Below are 13,153 nucleotides of genomic sequence, written 5' to 3'. Positions count from 1 at the left end.
CCTTGCTTACAGGATTAAGACTAATGCCAGAAACATTCCGAGTTAGCGAACTAAGGTGCGAGTCAGCGAATTGAAAGCCACCAGCTTGGTAGTAATTCGCCCAATTGGATATACTTTCGAGAACAAACCTTACTCTGGGACGGCTGGACATCTCAATCTAGTCTGGCGGCCTCTGTAACATCTATGCACAAAGTAAGAAACTTGCTGGATCAAGACTGCTTCATGTAAAGCGTCCCTATCAAGCATCTCTAGACGTACGTGAAGAACGTTAAGCACCTTTTACATTTATCAATGTCGGAATTCATGAAATTCCTGCTGACAAAGTGTGGTCCCAGCTCCATAGGCACGGGGTTCTGAGGAGCATGCACCGACCTGTACGGAGTATTATTATTCCGGAAAGAAGCGCAGAACTACTTACTAACTAGGCCTAATTAATGCGTGAAGTCATCTACTAGTACATGTACTACTTGTGCAGTGAATAGTCGAGTCCGCCCAGCACCGGAAAAAATGGCTCAATTGATCAGCTACTCGACTACTTGGTTGCTTCACGGTCTGTTCTTCAACTCCGTCAGCATAGCATTCATCGACAGCAGCAATGCAACTGCGCGATGTAACGAAGCTGGTCCTCAGTCCTTATAAATCCCCAAGCATCCTCAGCAATTGTCGGGTACTGTAATTGAGTTCGGCTTCCCCGCGTCGCCCTTCAATTGTTGATACAGATGTCCCGCCGTTTTGACTCTCCGTACTGAGAATATATCGACAGCAATCATGGACATAGTCGACCGTGAGGTCGAAGTAGCAGAGGAGCAAGCCAGCAGGGGTTTCTCTGGCCAAAGTCTGGAGCACCATCAACACCTCGAGAGAGCCACGAGGACTTCCACGGTATCCAGCTCTGGCTCATCGGCCACCACCTCCTCCATCTCGACCCGGCCCGACTTGCATGCCACGATGTCAATGGGACGAGCCACCACGGCCAATACCCTAGAAAGACGGAGGACAAACGCAATTGAGATGCACAGGACAGAAACACAGCGGCTACAACATAGTCACACTGTAGGGGCACGCATCACCAAGACAAGAACCTCTCAGAAGCCTTTGCCAAATTTCGGAGGTGGGAAGCCATATCCGCCTGATCTGCCGGCACAGGATGAGTACGTGGTGGAATATGATGGGAAGGACGATCCATTACATCCGCAGAACTGGTCAATGACACGGAAGTAAGCAGCTACGGGCACGCACTGGCGTCAGTTGGGAGTGTCTAACCTGCTGCGTCTGTCCAGACTCCATATCAGTGTCATCTTGGCATATACCTGTCTCTGCTCCACTTTCACTTCTTCCGTCTTTTCCGCTTCAACACAAGCTGTAGCAACACAGTTTCGTGTCAGTGTCGAAGTATCTACACTCTCGACATCGTTATTCGTATTAGGTTATGCTTTTGGTCCAATTCTGTGGGGACCACTTTCAGAGCTGGAGGGGCGGCGGCTCCCCATCATGATCGGTGGGCAATTGCTCCCACTCCTCCAAGCAGAATCTAACCAGCTCCACTAAGGAATGTTTGGCTTTAGCATATTCAACCTGGCAGTTGCTGTCTCCAAAGACATCCAAACGCTACTGATCTCCCGCTTCTTCTGCGGTATCTTTGGTTCCTGTCCTCTCGCTGTTGTAGCCGCCGTCTACACCGATATCTTCGACAACAAACAGCGAGGTCCTGCCGTGACCATCTTCGCAACCACAGTCTTTATGGGGCCAATGTTGGGACCATTCATTGGAGGCTTTATTGTTACTTCGTACCTTGGATGGCGATGGACAGCTTACCTGTCCAGCATTATGGGATGGCTGTCCTTTGGACTGATCATCCTCTTTCTCCGCGAATCCTACCCACCAGTGGTACTTGTGGCCAAGGCTGCTGAACTTCGTCGTCGAACCAAGAATTGGGGCATCCACGCCAAGCAGGAGGAAGTAGAAGTCGATATCAGCGAACTCATCACCAACAATTTCTCCCGCCCTATCCGTCTGCTCTTCACCGAACCCGTCATTCTTCTCATCACGATTTACATGAGTTTCATCTACGGCATACTCTACCTCTTCCTGACTGCCTACCCCTTAGTTTTTCAAGGCGTCCATGGCATGTCTCCTGGCGTTGGTGGCCTACCATTCTTCGGAATGGTTGTTGGCCTCTTCATCGTCGCAGCGTATATTATCTGGTCCGCAAAGGGATACAACAAGAAATTAGCCGCTAACGGCGGTGTACCGGTGCCGGAATGGCGACTCCCCCCCGTCATCATTGGCGGCACGCTATTTGCTGCTGGACTGTTCTGGTTTGGTTGGACTGGATTCACTAGGGATATTCATTGGATTGTACCTACCCTTTCAGGCTTACTTACCGGATTCGGCATCTTGGCTATCTTCATTCAACTATTCAACTACATCATCGATTCTTACCTCATGTTGTACGTCCAGCCCTCTCCTTTAACGCTTCCTGGCAAACCTTTCAGAAGCCGACTAACCTTTTTTCTGTGATCATTTAGCGCCGCATCAGCAATAGCAGGTAACACCTTCCTCCGCTCCATCACCGCGGCTGGCTTCCCTCTCTTCGCACGTCAAATGTTCAACGGTATGGGCATCCAGTATGCGGGCACTTTGCTCGGCTGTTTTGCTGCCTTGTTGATCCCGATTCCGGTCTGTTTCTATCTTTATGGCAGGAGATTGAGGGAGAGAAGTCGTTTTAGTCCTACGATGGCGGATAAGCCACCGATGGATGAGGAGAGCAGTTTGGCTGAGGAGCTGGGGGAGGGGAATGGGGATGGAGGAGATTCGGATGCGGTGCATTCGCGGGCGACGGATGGGACAGGGACGGTGAATGGGGATGTGGAGAAGGAAGGTTGACCGCAGCGCAAATACCGTATCATATTTTTGTTACACGCTTTGGTTATCATTGCGGTCATCGACGCGGCTTATGGCGATAGTTCTGACGTGGTTCTGCTATAATTTGGAGCTAAATAAGGTAGTGTGAGAGCGCTCCTTGGTCAGTGCTTCTACGTTTTAATCACTATTATTCGTCTGCGTTTGATTGGTCCAATTTGAAGTGCAAATTTTGAGGTCAATCCTGCTGTCCGCGTCACAGCCAATTCGTATCTCCCCTCTATACTGTACCCATACGGGGGGTTGCAGAATACGTTCAAATGAATGTGGTCGATCTTTTTCATTTTCAATGTCCGTCACAATTTTTTGTACAAAGCTGTCGGTATTATTTTGCTCCAACCCGCCGCGAGCTTAGCTGGCGGGTAAACTAGCCGCTGCATCTACTAGTATAACGCACTAGCTTACTACTGCGGTATCATGCAGAAGTAATGTTAGCAGGACGTTAGTACTTTTGCTCCAGCACAGACTCTTAACGAGACAGCTAAACCTTTAACAGTTAGCGGTACTAGTGTGGCTGAAAACGATGTTTCATCGATCAGAGAGGCTTCTAGACATCCATCTGGAGCTGTGTTATAACTAATTGTTACTTGTTACTAGAGCCATGCTTATCATGGTATGCTACGGAGTACCTTAGTCCTGAATAAGCTACTCAGTACTCCGCAACCTCCGATCGAGATCTCGGCATCTTGTTTGAACCACTGCAGCTGGCCGTAGCCAGGGGAATTATAGACACAGGAGGAAAGTAATAAAGATAATAACAACATCACACCATGCCGGTGTAGCCAACCGACGTACAGCATCAATGATATACGCGCTCATGTTCTACTACCGACAGAAGATTGCCCGTGCATTGGAAAGCTTCTGGCCTCATCCCGAGTGCCTCGTTGAACAAATACATGCTGCACAAGTTGACACATTCCAATGTTCTCGGCACATCAGTTCTTGTTTTGCTCTCTTAAAGAAGAGTCACTTGGACTACTAGTTAGTTCGCTATTACATTTTTAGTATTCGACTTCACCAGATATTCCATAATTCGCGGCAACCAGATCAAACCATCAACCATCAAATCAGGATGGAACGGTTGTGGCGCATAAGTATTCCTTTGCAGCCTCGTAAAGCTGTGAAGGCACTCGTAGGGCTGCTTGAATAATAGATCTCGTAAACCCACCATAGCTTGCATCGGAGGTTCACGCTGTGTTCCTATTGCTTCTACTAGTGTCGGTACCCATGTGATTGAGATCCGAAGCATCTCCCACTTAACCCAAAAATAATGCTCTCATACGTCAGACTTTCCCCCTTCAAAGAAAAGATGGGCATGTTCTGGCCAGGCTTGGCCGATTCGCAACAATTGCTCTGTTACTACCCAGCAACTGTCCATATTCTGCCACATCGCCTATCGTCGGATCATCACAGCACGTTATGCTTCCCATATGAATACTGTATCCAGACATCGGGAGCAATGACGATCCTGTTACGCTCAACAATGCAATCTTCTGCGAAGTGGCTTCCATGACTACCTCCCAGAGGCCGCTTGTGGATTTTCCGTACTTGCACTTTGATTTCCGAACCCCCGCAGCAGCATGTCGAGAAGACGATGAGCGCAACTCTTTTACAAGAACACAAAAATATCCTGTACAAGACATACAGTCTCCTCACGCGCCACCATCATATACATCTCGTCTGTCATACTCCACACCTTTAGACAACGTGATATCCCAATCATTGTCTCCGCCACCTGGTAGCAGAGCCCTTTTTCTGTCCAGATACACATCGACTGACGCTGACGGAACCTGGAAACTCCAGAGCAAGCCTCTGGCGAGCACCAAACGCCTCCGTTCCGGTGTTTCTACTGCTCAAGCCGACGAATATAATCATCTAGCCACAAAGAGAGCAAAGTTCTGCAGGGCGGTGGCTACCGGGACACATTCAACCGTCATTTGTGGTATTGGGCCCGGCTTGAGGACCGATGAGCAACATTCGGTTGGGTTAGAGACACGAGCGAAGAGATATACTGCTCCGTTGCCAGACTCCACCATCTCCCTGGCTGCAACTAAAATGCTTGCGCGCTCGGAAGATGACGGCAGGATAAAAACCGTGAAGCTCGCGAGAGGTCAAGCGAGCAGCCCTGCGCGGCCACCAGGCTCTGCTTCGAGCAGGAATTCCAGCGAACAGTACAGCCGTAGCCTGTCCGCTCGGGAAAACACTATCCAGAATAGCGCACATATACTAGCGGATGTAGGCATCCTGGAGCTTTTGCAACAGGACGAGCGCCCTACATTCATCATCGACGTTGCAGATGCTGCCAATTCCCAATCTGGTTTCCTGAATTTGATATTCGCGAACACTGCTTTGAAGATCCGTCCTAGCCTGCTTGAGCACGTACGAGGCGTTGGTGATGACTCTTCCCAAGCTATTGCGAGTCCTTCTGCATTCGTCGAATTCAAGCGATGGGCAATGAGCTTTGTGAAAGAGGGCGAAGCCCTGACCATTTCGTTGCCGACATATTCATATGCGGGATTCATATGGACCTCGTCGACATTGCGAAAGCGCATTCGAGTTATTGCCTGTGATCCAAGTTACGCCCCTGCTACATTGACCGGATCTTCCAATCAATCAGATCTGCGCCTTTTCAATGGACTGAGCTCGTCATCCCTAGGAAGCTCAGAGACTACAAAGCAAGAATTGGCGGGCTACTTCGATCAAGCACATTCAGCTCGAGGTGTGCGCACTTCTACGGATCCTACGAGTCTGCCAAATCAGGATTCTATTGAAGCACTTAGCTGGGAACAGTCAAAAGGCTTCACTCGTGTGCCTTCCATCGGTACTAACGGCGATATAGAGAGCATGGAAGTATTGATGAGCCCTGGATCGCTAAAAGAACAGACAGAACCCTACCAGCCTTTGGAGGCATCAGACTTGCCTAAGGACTCCGAAGCACATTACATCATTCCTGGTCAGGGATTCTTCGATTGGACAAGGCTTCCGGAATCGTCAGCTTTCCCTCCGCACATTCGATTCGCTCGTAGTGTGAATTGGGCGGCGACCAGTCTGGGGCCGATTGAAAACTGGGACTCGGATCTACGAGCCATGTGCAATCTGATTATGGCTAGTCCTCATCCAGCTGCCATGTATTGGGGTCCTGATCTGATCGCCATCTACAATGAGGCTTACATACTCCTCGCGGGCAACAAGCATCCGGCACTGATGGGTCAGAGTTATAGGGAGGCATGGGGGGAGATTTGGGACGCGGTCAAAGACGTGTTCGCCAGCGCAGTATCCAGCGCCCAAGCCACAATGAAGGACGATGACCGTCTCTTCATGAATCGAGACGGAACGTTTCTGGAGGAAACGTACTTTTCATGGTTAGTCAGCCTCAGGACCACATACCCTACCTTTTCGACCGACTGTCTCACTCCCCATCTTCCAATGCTGACGATCTGAAGGTCGATCATTCCTCTCATAGGGGCCGATGGATCGGTTGTCGGACTTTATAATCCAGCATTCGAAAAGACCCGTCGAAAGATTGCGGAAAGACGTATGCTTACCCTCAGAGAGATAGGAGAACAAACGGCGGCCGCCCGAGAAGTGTCGAAGTTCTGGCCATTGTTACTGCAAGGCCTAGAGTATAATAAGCTAGACGCTCCTTTTGTCTTGATATATTCAGTAGCCGAGGATGCGGACAGTGACGATTCGTCGGTACAATCAAGCAGCGTGGTTACTCAGAAGACGCTTGTGCTTGAGGGTTCGCTAGGTGTTCCAGCAGGTCACAAAGCAGCTCCTGAGCAGATTGACTTGAGCAAGACCATGGAGGGCTTTGCGCCTATTTTCCGAGATGCTGTCAAAACCGACAAGCCCATCATTCTATCGGAGAAAGACGGTACTCTAGACACCGAGCTTCTAACAGGAATCCAGTGGCGAGGCTATGGCGATCCATCATCCACCGTGGTGATTTGTCCAATACATCCAACAACCGGAGAATCAACATTAGGATTTTTGGTGATGGGTACGAATCCGAGAAGGCCGTTCGATGATGACTACGACCTCTTTGTACAATTACTTGCGCGTCAACTGGCAACCTCGGTGGCCTCCGTGGTCTTGTTCGAAGAAGAAATCAAAAGGGGGGAGCGAGCGGCTCAATTAGCAGCCCAAGACCGCCTGCACCTATCAAACGAGCTGGCCGAGAGTGAGATCAAATTCACGCGCATGGCTGAGTTATCTCCTGTTGGTATGTTTGTTGCAGATGCATCCGGACGGCTCAATTATTGCAACAATACCTGGTACGACCTGTCTTCTGTTCCAAAGAGTAGCTCAGTTGTCGAAGTCGAAGAATGGATGAAGTATGTCGCAGACGAAGACAAGTCTCTGACAGCCCGACAATTGCGAAAATTACTAGACGAAAAGGTACCAATTTCCGTTGAATTTCGCTTCAAAACACCATGGCAGGCTAAAGACGGCAATCGGTTGAGTGAGACATGGGTGCTCGCTAGTGCTTACCCTGAAAAGTACCCAGATGGCCAGGTCAAGCGTATCTTTGGATCAGTTACAAACATCAGTACTCAGAAATTCGCCGAAGAGCTGCAGAAGCGTAGAATGGAGGAGGCAGTCGAATTGAAGCGGCAGCAGGAGAATTTCATTGACATCACGAGCCATGAAATGCGCAACCCCTTATCAGCCATCCTTCAATGTTCCGAGGAAATCTCGTCCTCTCTGACAGAGGCGAGAGATAACCCTGAACTCCTGTCTGATGTGCTGGACAGCAACATCGAGGCTGCCCAGACGATCACTCTTTGTGCACAACATCAAAAGCGGATTGTGGATGATGTTCTCACCTTGAGCAAGCTCGATTCTGCTCGGTTGTTGGTGACCCCTGTCGATGTCCAGCCAGGCACTGTGGTGCAGCGCGCACTGAAGATGTTTGAAGGAGAGTTTTTGACAGCCGACATCTTGCTCGACTTCCAGATCGACCCATCCCTTCACACGCTCCGTGTCGACTGGGTACGGCTCGACCCATCTCGTCTTCTCCAAGTACTCATCAATTTGACCACGAATGCGATCAAATTTACCACGACTCAGGAGAAGCGATCCATCATCGTGCGCCTGGGTGCGTCCTTGCAACCGCCGCCCAATACGCCAGACAAAACCGTGGACTATGTTCCGTCTCGAAGCAAAGGCAAAGACACCACATCCTCACCAGAGTGGGGTACAGGGGAGGTGGTATACATAACATTTGCTATTCGAGACACAGGCCGGGGGTTGACGGAAAGCGAGAAAAAGCTGCTGTTCCTCAGGTACCCAGGCCCTCTCCTGCTTGACCTTGTCACATTCGAGCTCATGCTAACCGTGCTTCTCAGGTTCTCTCAAGCCAGTCCTAGAACGCACGTTACTTATGGTGGATCGGGTCTTGGGTTGTTCATTTCGAAGGAGCTGGTCGAGCTTCAAGGTGGTGAGATCGGAGTCTCTTCAGAAAGTGGCAGAGGGAGCACGTTTGCCTTTTACGTGAAAGCTCGACGCTCATCTGCACCCTCGGAAGACGCCGGGGATCCCTTGAGCGCCATGCAGGCACGCAAAGGGTCAGGGCCAAATAACATACGACCATCTGGGACGAATCAGAATGCTAGTGATCCAGCAAGCGCTGCCGTCACGTCCATTTCAGCCATACCTCCGGATGCTGCAGAAAGCTCGTTGAGAGTTCTGATTGTGGAGGACAATTTGGTAAACCAAAAGGTGTTGGCGAAGCAGCTACGGAAGATGGGATGCGTCATCTACCTCGCGAACCATGGAGGAGAAGCAATTGATTTTCTGGCTACTTCGCGCTTCTGGAAGGACCAGGAGACCTCTGGTATCGAGCTCGATGTAATCTTGATGGATTTAGAAATGCCTATCATGGACGGGTTGACCTGCACGAGAAAGATCCGAGAGTTACAGCAATCGAAAGATCTAGTGAAGCATGTGCCGGTGATTGCGGTCACAGCGAATGCCCGAGAGGAGCAAATCACCAAAACGAGAGAAGCTGGCGTGGTGGGTTCATCTTGTGCCTTTTCATCGGAGTTGGATGCTAATGAACCTTTAGGACGATGTCATGTCAAAGCCATTCCGCGTCCCAGAGCTTTTGTTTAAAATGAGAGGACTAGCAAACCTGAGTCCACCACGAAATGCAAGTCCTTGAGGATGATACTTTTCCCTCATGCCAATTCCACATCCCATCCTAAGCAAAACTTCTGAGGGCGAGACTCTTCAAATCTTCAACCGTATCATCAGCGTCCAGTCGCTCAACGACGCTCTGTATGAGATGAAGGCACAGGTGCCTTTCGTGAAGGATCAAGCACCAGGGTTCTATCACCGTTTAGCGCCGCCGATTTCTGAGTGTATACCAGTATTAGAATCACAGTTGAGGGGGGGTTCACGACACAATCGACGTCCACAACTGTCCTATAGATGCATGAGCAGCCGGAATGTCGTCAGTCTTGCATCCTTGCTGAAGCACGAGTGGTCAGGCGTGCTGCTTGGAATTTTCGCCTCCAAGCACGAAAGGCAATTGGGGAGCGGCCAGGGTTACATCCTGAGGTTCGTACAAACTGTCCTTGGCCTGTTTGGTTGTCTCAACCGGTATCAACCGGTCACAAGAGGCGAACATGAGATGCCGTGGTTAGCCGGTACGCGGAGTGCAGTGCTACACCGACTGGAGGACCTGGAGTGCATGCTAAGGCAATTGTGGGTGCTTAGCCATCACTACTAACCATTAATAGTAGTAACATCGTAGCTAGTACTAATACATAAGTACCGAGCACGGAGTCCCCCAGCAATGTCTTTGGATCCATCACCCTATCGACGTCAATTTCTGCATGATTTTCGCCGAGTATTTCTCCCGACACTCCGCTGGACCGAGAGGATGAATTGTTCGCTGTCAAGGAGCTCTACCTACCCCTGTAGTATGCAGATAGAACCTCCGCTTGCCGTATGTAGTAGCCAAGCCGAGATTGAGTGAGCAGACAGCGGGGTAGCTCCATGTAACTCTGCAAGTGATCGAGGTTACACAATCCGGGGGTTGGTGACTGACTTTCTACCATGTATGGTTCAACTGGTTCTTCACTGCTCCACTTTCAGTGCGTCGCTGGTAACCCTTGACGACATGGATTCTGGTGAATTAAAGCTCAGGAGACTCGGCTGCGTCACATAAAACCCCTGAAGAAACCCCTCGTCCAGACACATCGAGGCCAAGGTAAATCCATAACTCGTGCACAAGATGTTCTTTCTGTGCTGCATCACTGTTGCCCTTGCAGCTTGTTGTGTACAAGCGCAGAATCCCACTTGTCCCGGTTACACTGCTTCTGATGTGGTCACTACTGATTCTGGGCTCACTGCACAGCTGACTTTGGCCGGACCTGCTTGTAATTCCTATGGAATTGATCTGGAGAACCTGACTCTACTTGTCGAATACCAAACAGGTAATTCTAACGGTATCTCCTTTTTAGCTCCCACTAAGATCTTCAGATAAACGTCTCCACGTCAAAATATCAGACGTCAACAACACGGTCTACCAGGTACCAGAGTCGGTGTTCCCACGCCCGAATGGCACAGTTTCTTCTGCATCAGCTTCACAGCTTCGATTCGACTACACGGAGTCCCCCTTCAGCTTCACTGTCACTCGACAAGATGGGCAAACTGTCTTTGACACGTCTGGGTCGCCGCTTATCTTCCAAAGTCAATATCTCAATCTCAGGACAGCCCTTCCGCCAAACCCTTATCTCTACGGGCTCGGGGAGCACTCCGATCCCCATAGACTGAACACTACAAACTACACGCGGACGATCTGGAACAGAGACAGCTACGGCATCCCATATGGAGAAAATCTGTATGGCGCCCACCCGGTCTACTATGAGTCCCGCGCAGAGAACGGTACTCACGGTGTGTTCCTCCTCAACTCCAACGCTATAGAAGTCAAAATCAACAACACCGAGCAAGATGGACAATACCTCGAGTACAATGTCTTGGGTGGGGTGTTTGACTTTTACTTCTTCGATGGGCCGACCCCTGTCGAGGCGAGTCAGCAATACTCCCAGATTGTTGGGCTACCGGTCATGATGCCGTATTGGGGCTTTGGTTTCCATCAATGCAGATATGGCTATCGTGACGTCTATCGGGTGGCTGAAGTGGCCATTAACTATACGCGAGCAGGGATTCCACTAGAGGTTCTATGGACTGACATAGATTACATGAAGGATCGATGGATATTCACGCTTGATCCAGAGAACTATCCACTTCCTAGAGTTCGTGAGCTTGTCGACTACTTGCATGCTCACCAACAACACTATATTGTCATGGTTCGTTCCCTTTCCCAGCCGGAGTAGACATCTGCTTACCGCCTACTCAGGTTGACCCAGCTATCGCAATCGCCGACAATTATAGTACCTATTCGACTTCCATTGAGCAGGACATTGTGGTGCACTACGAGAATGGAACAGTCTTCCGTGGAGTTGTATGGCCCGGGCCAACCGTGTTCCCAGATTGGTTCAATCCTGAAACTCAACAATTCTGGAACAACGAGTTCACGTCATTCTTCAGCGCTGATGAAGGCATAGACATCGACGGGTTGTGGATTGACATGAATGAAGCTGCCAATTTCTGCAACTTCCCTTGTACGGATCCTGCTGAATATGCAGAGGAGAACAATTTCCCTCCTGAGCGATTACCTGCCCGATCCAGTAACCCTAGACCGCTGCCGGGATTTCCCCTCGAGTTCCAACCCAATGCTACTGCAAGACGTATCAAGCGGCAAGAACAGTCGGGGTCAATGATGGGACTGCAGGGTCGTGATCTTCTCGACCCACCATATGCCATCAGAAATGGCGCCGGCAGCTTGTCCAACAAGACTATTCATACGGACGTCATTCACCAAAATGGCCTTGTTGAATACGATGTTCATAACCTCTACGGCACCATGATGTCAACCGCTTCCCGCGAGGCGATGCTGGTGCGACGCCCAGGGATCCGCCCGCTAGTCATCACTCGGTCTACCTTTGCTGGTGCAGGCAAGGAAGTTGGCCACTGGCTGGGTGACAACCTTTCTTTTTGGGACAAGTACCGAGTCTCCATTAGTCAGATGATGGATTTTTCGGCACTATTTCAGATGCCCATGGTAACCCGCCCCTCCTCTTTTCCCCTTCCACCCAACCCTCCAACCTCCCTCGTCCCTCAAAGACTGGGTTGGCTGACTCTGTTGATTATCAGGTGGGATCGGATGTTTGCGGCTTCGGGGCAAACACTACGGAAACACTGTGTTCGCGTTGGGCGAGTCTTGGGGCGTTCTATCCTTTCTATCGCAACCACAATGGAGACACCAGTATTTCCCAGGAATTCTATCTTTGGGAGTCAGTGACACAATCTGCCATCAAAGCGATCGATACGCGATTCAAGATGTTGGACTACTTTTACACTGCCTTCCACAAGCAGACTGTTGACGGCACTCCTTCCCTGTGCCCAATGTGGTTTGTCTACCCTACCGACACCCAAGCATTGGATATAGATCTACAATTCTTCTGGGGCGACTCTGTCTTGGTGTCTCCAGTGACGGAGGAGAATGTGACTACGGTGGATATCTATCTGCCGGACGACATTTTCTACGACTACAACAATAACTTCAGCATTGTTCGAGGCAATGGCAGCACCATCACCCTGTCAGATATTGACTACCAAACAATCCCGATCCACATTCGAGGAGGCTCCATCCTTCCCCTACGTGTCGAGAGCGCTAACACGACGACAGAACTCCGCAAGAAGGGGTTTAACATTGTGATAGCTCCTGGTTTGGATGGAAGCGCAAGCGGATCTCTTTACCTTGATGATGGAGAATCTATTGAGCAACCAAATACCTCACTGATCGATTTCACCTTTGCTAACGGGCAATTCGCGATGACTGGATCCTACGGCTACGATGCTGGTGTCAACGTGGAAGCCATCACTATTCTGGGCCAGACTGGGGAGCCTGCAGTCGTTACCATCCCGGGATCCAGCAATCCTCAATACACATACGATTCCGGGGTTGTGGTGATCAATGCCAGCGTGCCATTGACGGGTGATGCGCAGATCAGTGTCGATTAATGTGGGTATTTGTGGCTTTGCGGTGTCATTCTTGCCGTTGAAGCCTTCGTGATAGGCACGGACGAACCCTGGTCAGCAAAGTCTGTACATATCATAACACATACGAACTACGAAAAGTTTCTTAGCTTTTGAT

At 50.1% G+C, this 13,153-nt stretch overlaps 3 protein-coding genes across 3 annotated transcripts; all 3 read left to right on the top strand.

The window, feature by feature from the left end:
* Positions 1-768: 768 nt before the first annotated feature.
* Positions 769-2,886, top strand: EPUS_00134 (uncharacterized protein; the record flags this gene model as incomplete). The annotated part of the gene is made up of 4 exons (XM_007789163.1): positions 769-1,217; positions 1,281-1,498; positions 1,550-2,450; positions 2,529-2,886. The coding sequence occupies 4 exons, from the start codon at positions 769-771 to the stop codon at positions 2,884-2,886; spliced, it is 1,926 nt and encodes a 641-aa protein (XP_007787353.1).
* Positions 2,887-4,977: 2,091 nt separating this feature from the next.
* On the top strand, positions 4,978-9,088 carry EPUS_00133 (uncharacterized protein; the record flags this gene model as incomplete). The annotated part of the gene is made up of 3 exons (XM_007789162.1): positions 4,978-6,284; positions 6,366-8,940; positions 8,993-9,088. 3 exons carry the CDS (start codon positions 4,978-4,980, stop codon positions 9,086-9,088), a joined length of 3,978 nt encoding a protein of 1,325 aa, XP_007787352.1.
* Positions 9,089-10,165: 1,077 nt separating this feature from the next.
* EPUS_00132 (alpha/beta-glucosidase agdC) lies at positions 10,166-13,020 on the top strand (the record flags this gene model as incomplete). The annotated part of the gene is made up of 4 exons (XM_007789161.1): positions 10,166-10,367; positions 10,414-11,243; positions 11,294-12,058; positions 12,151-13,020. 4 exons carry the CDS (start codon positions 10,166-10,168, stop codon positions 13,018-13,020), a joined length of 2,667 nt encoding a protein of 888 aa, XP_007787351.1.
* Positions 13,021-13,153: the final 133 nt, after the last annotated feature.

The sequence above is a fragment of the Endocarpon pusillum genome (assembly GCF_000464535.1).
Source record: "Endocarpon pusillum Z07020 unplaced genomic scaffold C734253, whole genome shotgun sequence".
Lineage (NCBI taxonomy): Eukaryota > Fungi > Ascomycota > Eurotiomycetes > Verrucariales > Verrucariaceae > Endocarpon > Endocarpon pusillum.
The sequence above is the reverse complement of the archived record's forward strand: the minus strand, read 5'-3'. Positions and strand labels throughout refer to the sequence as shown.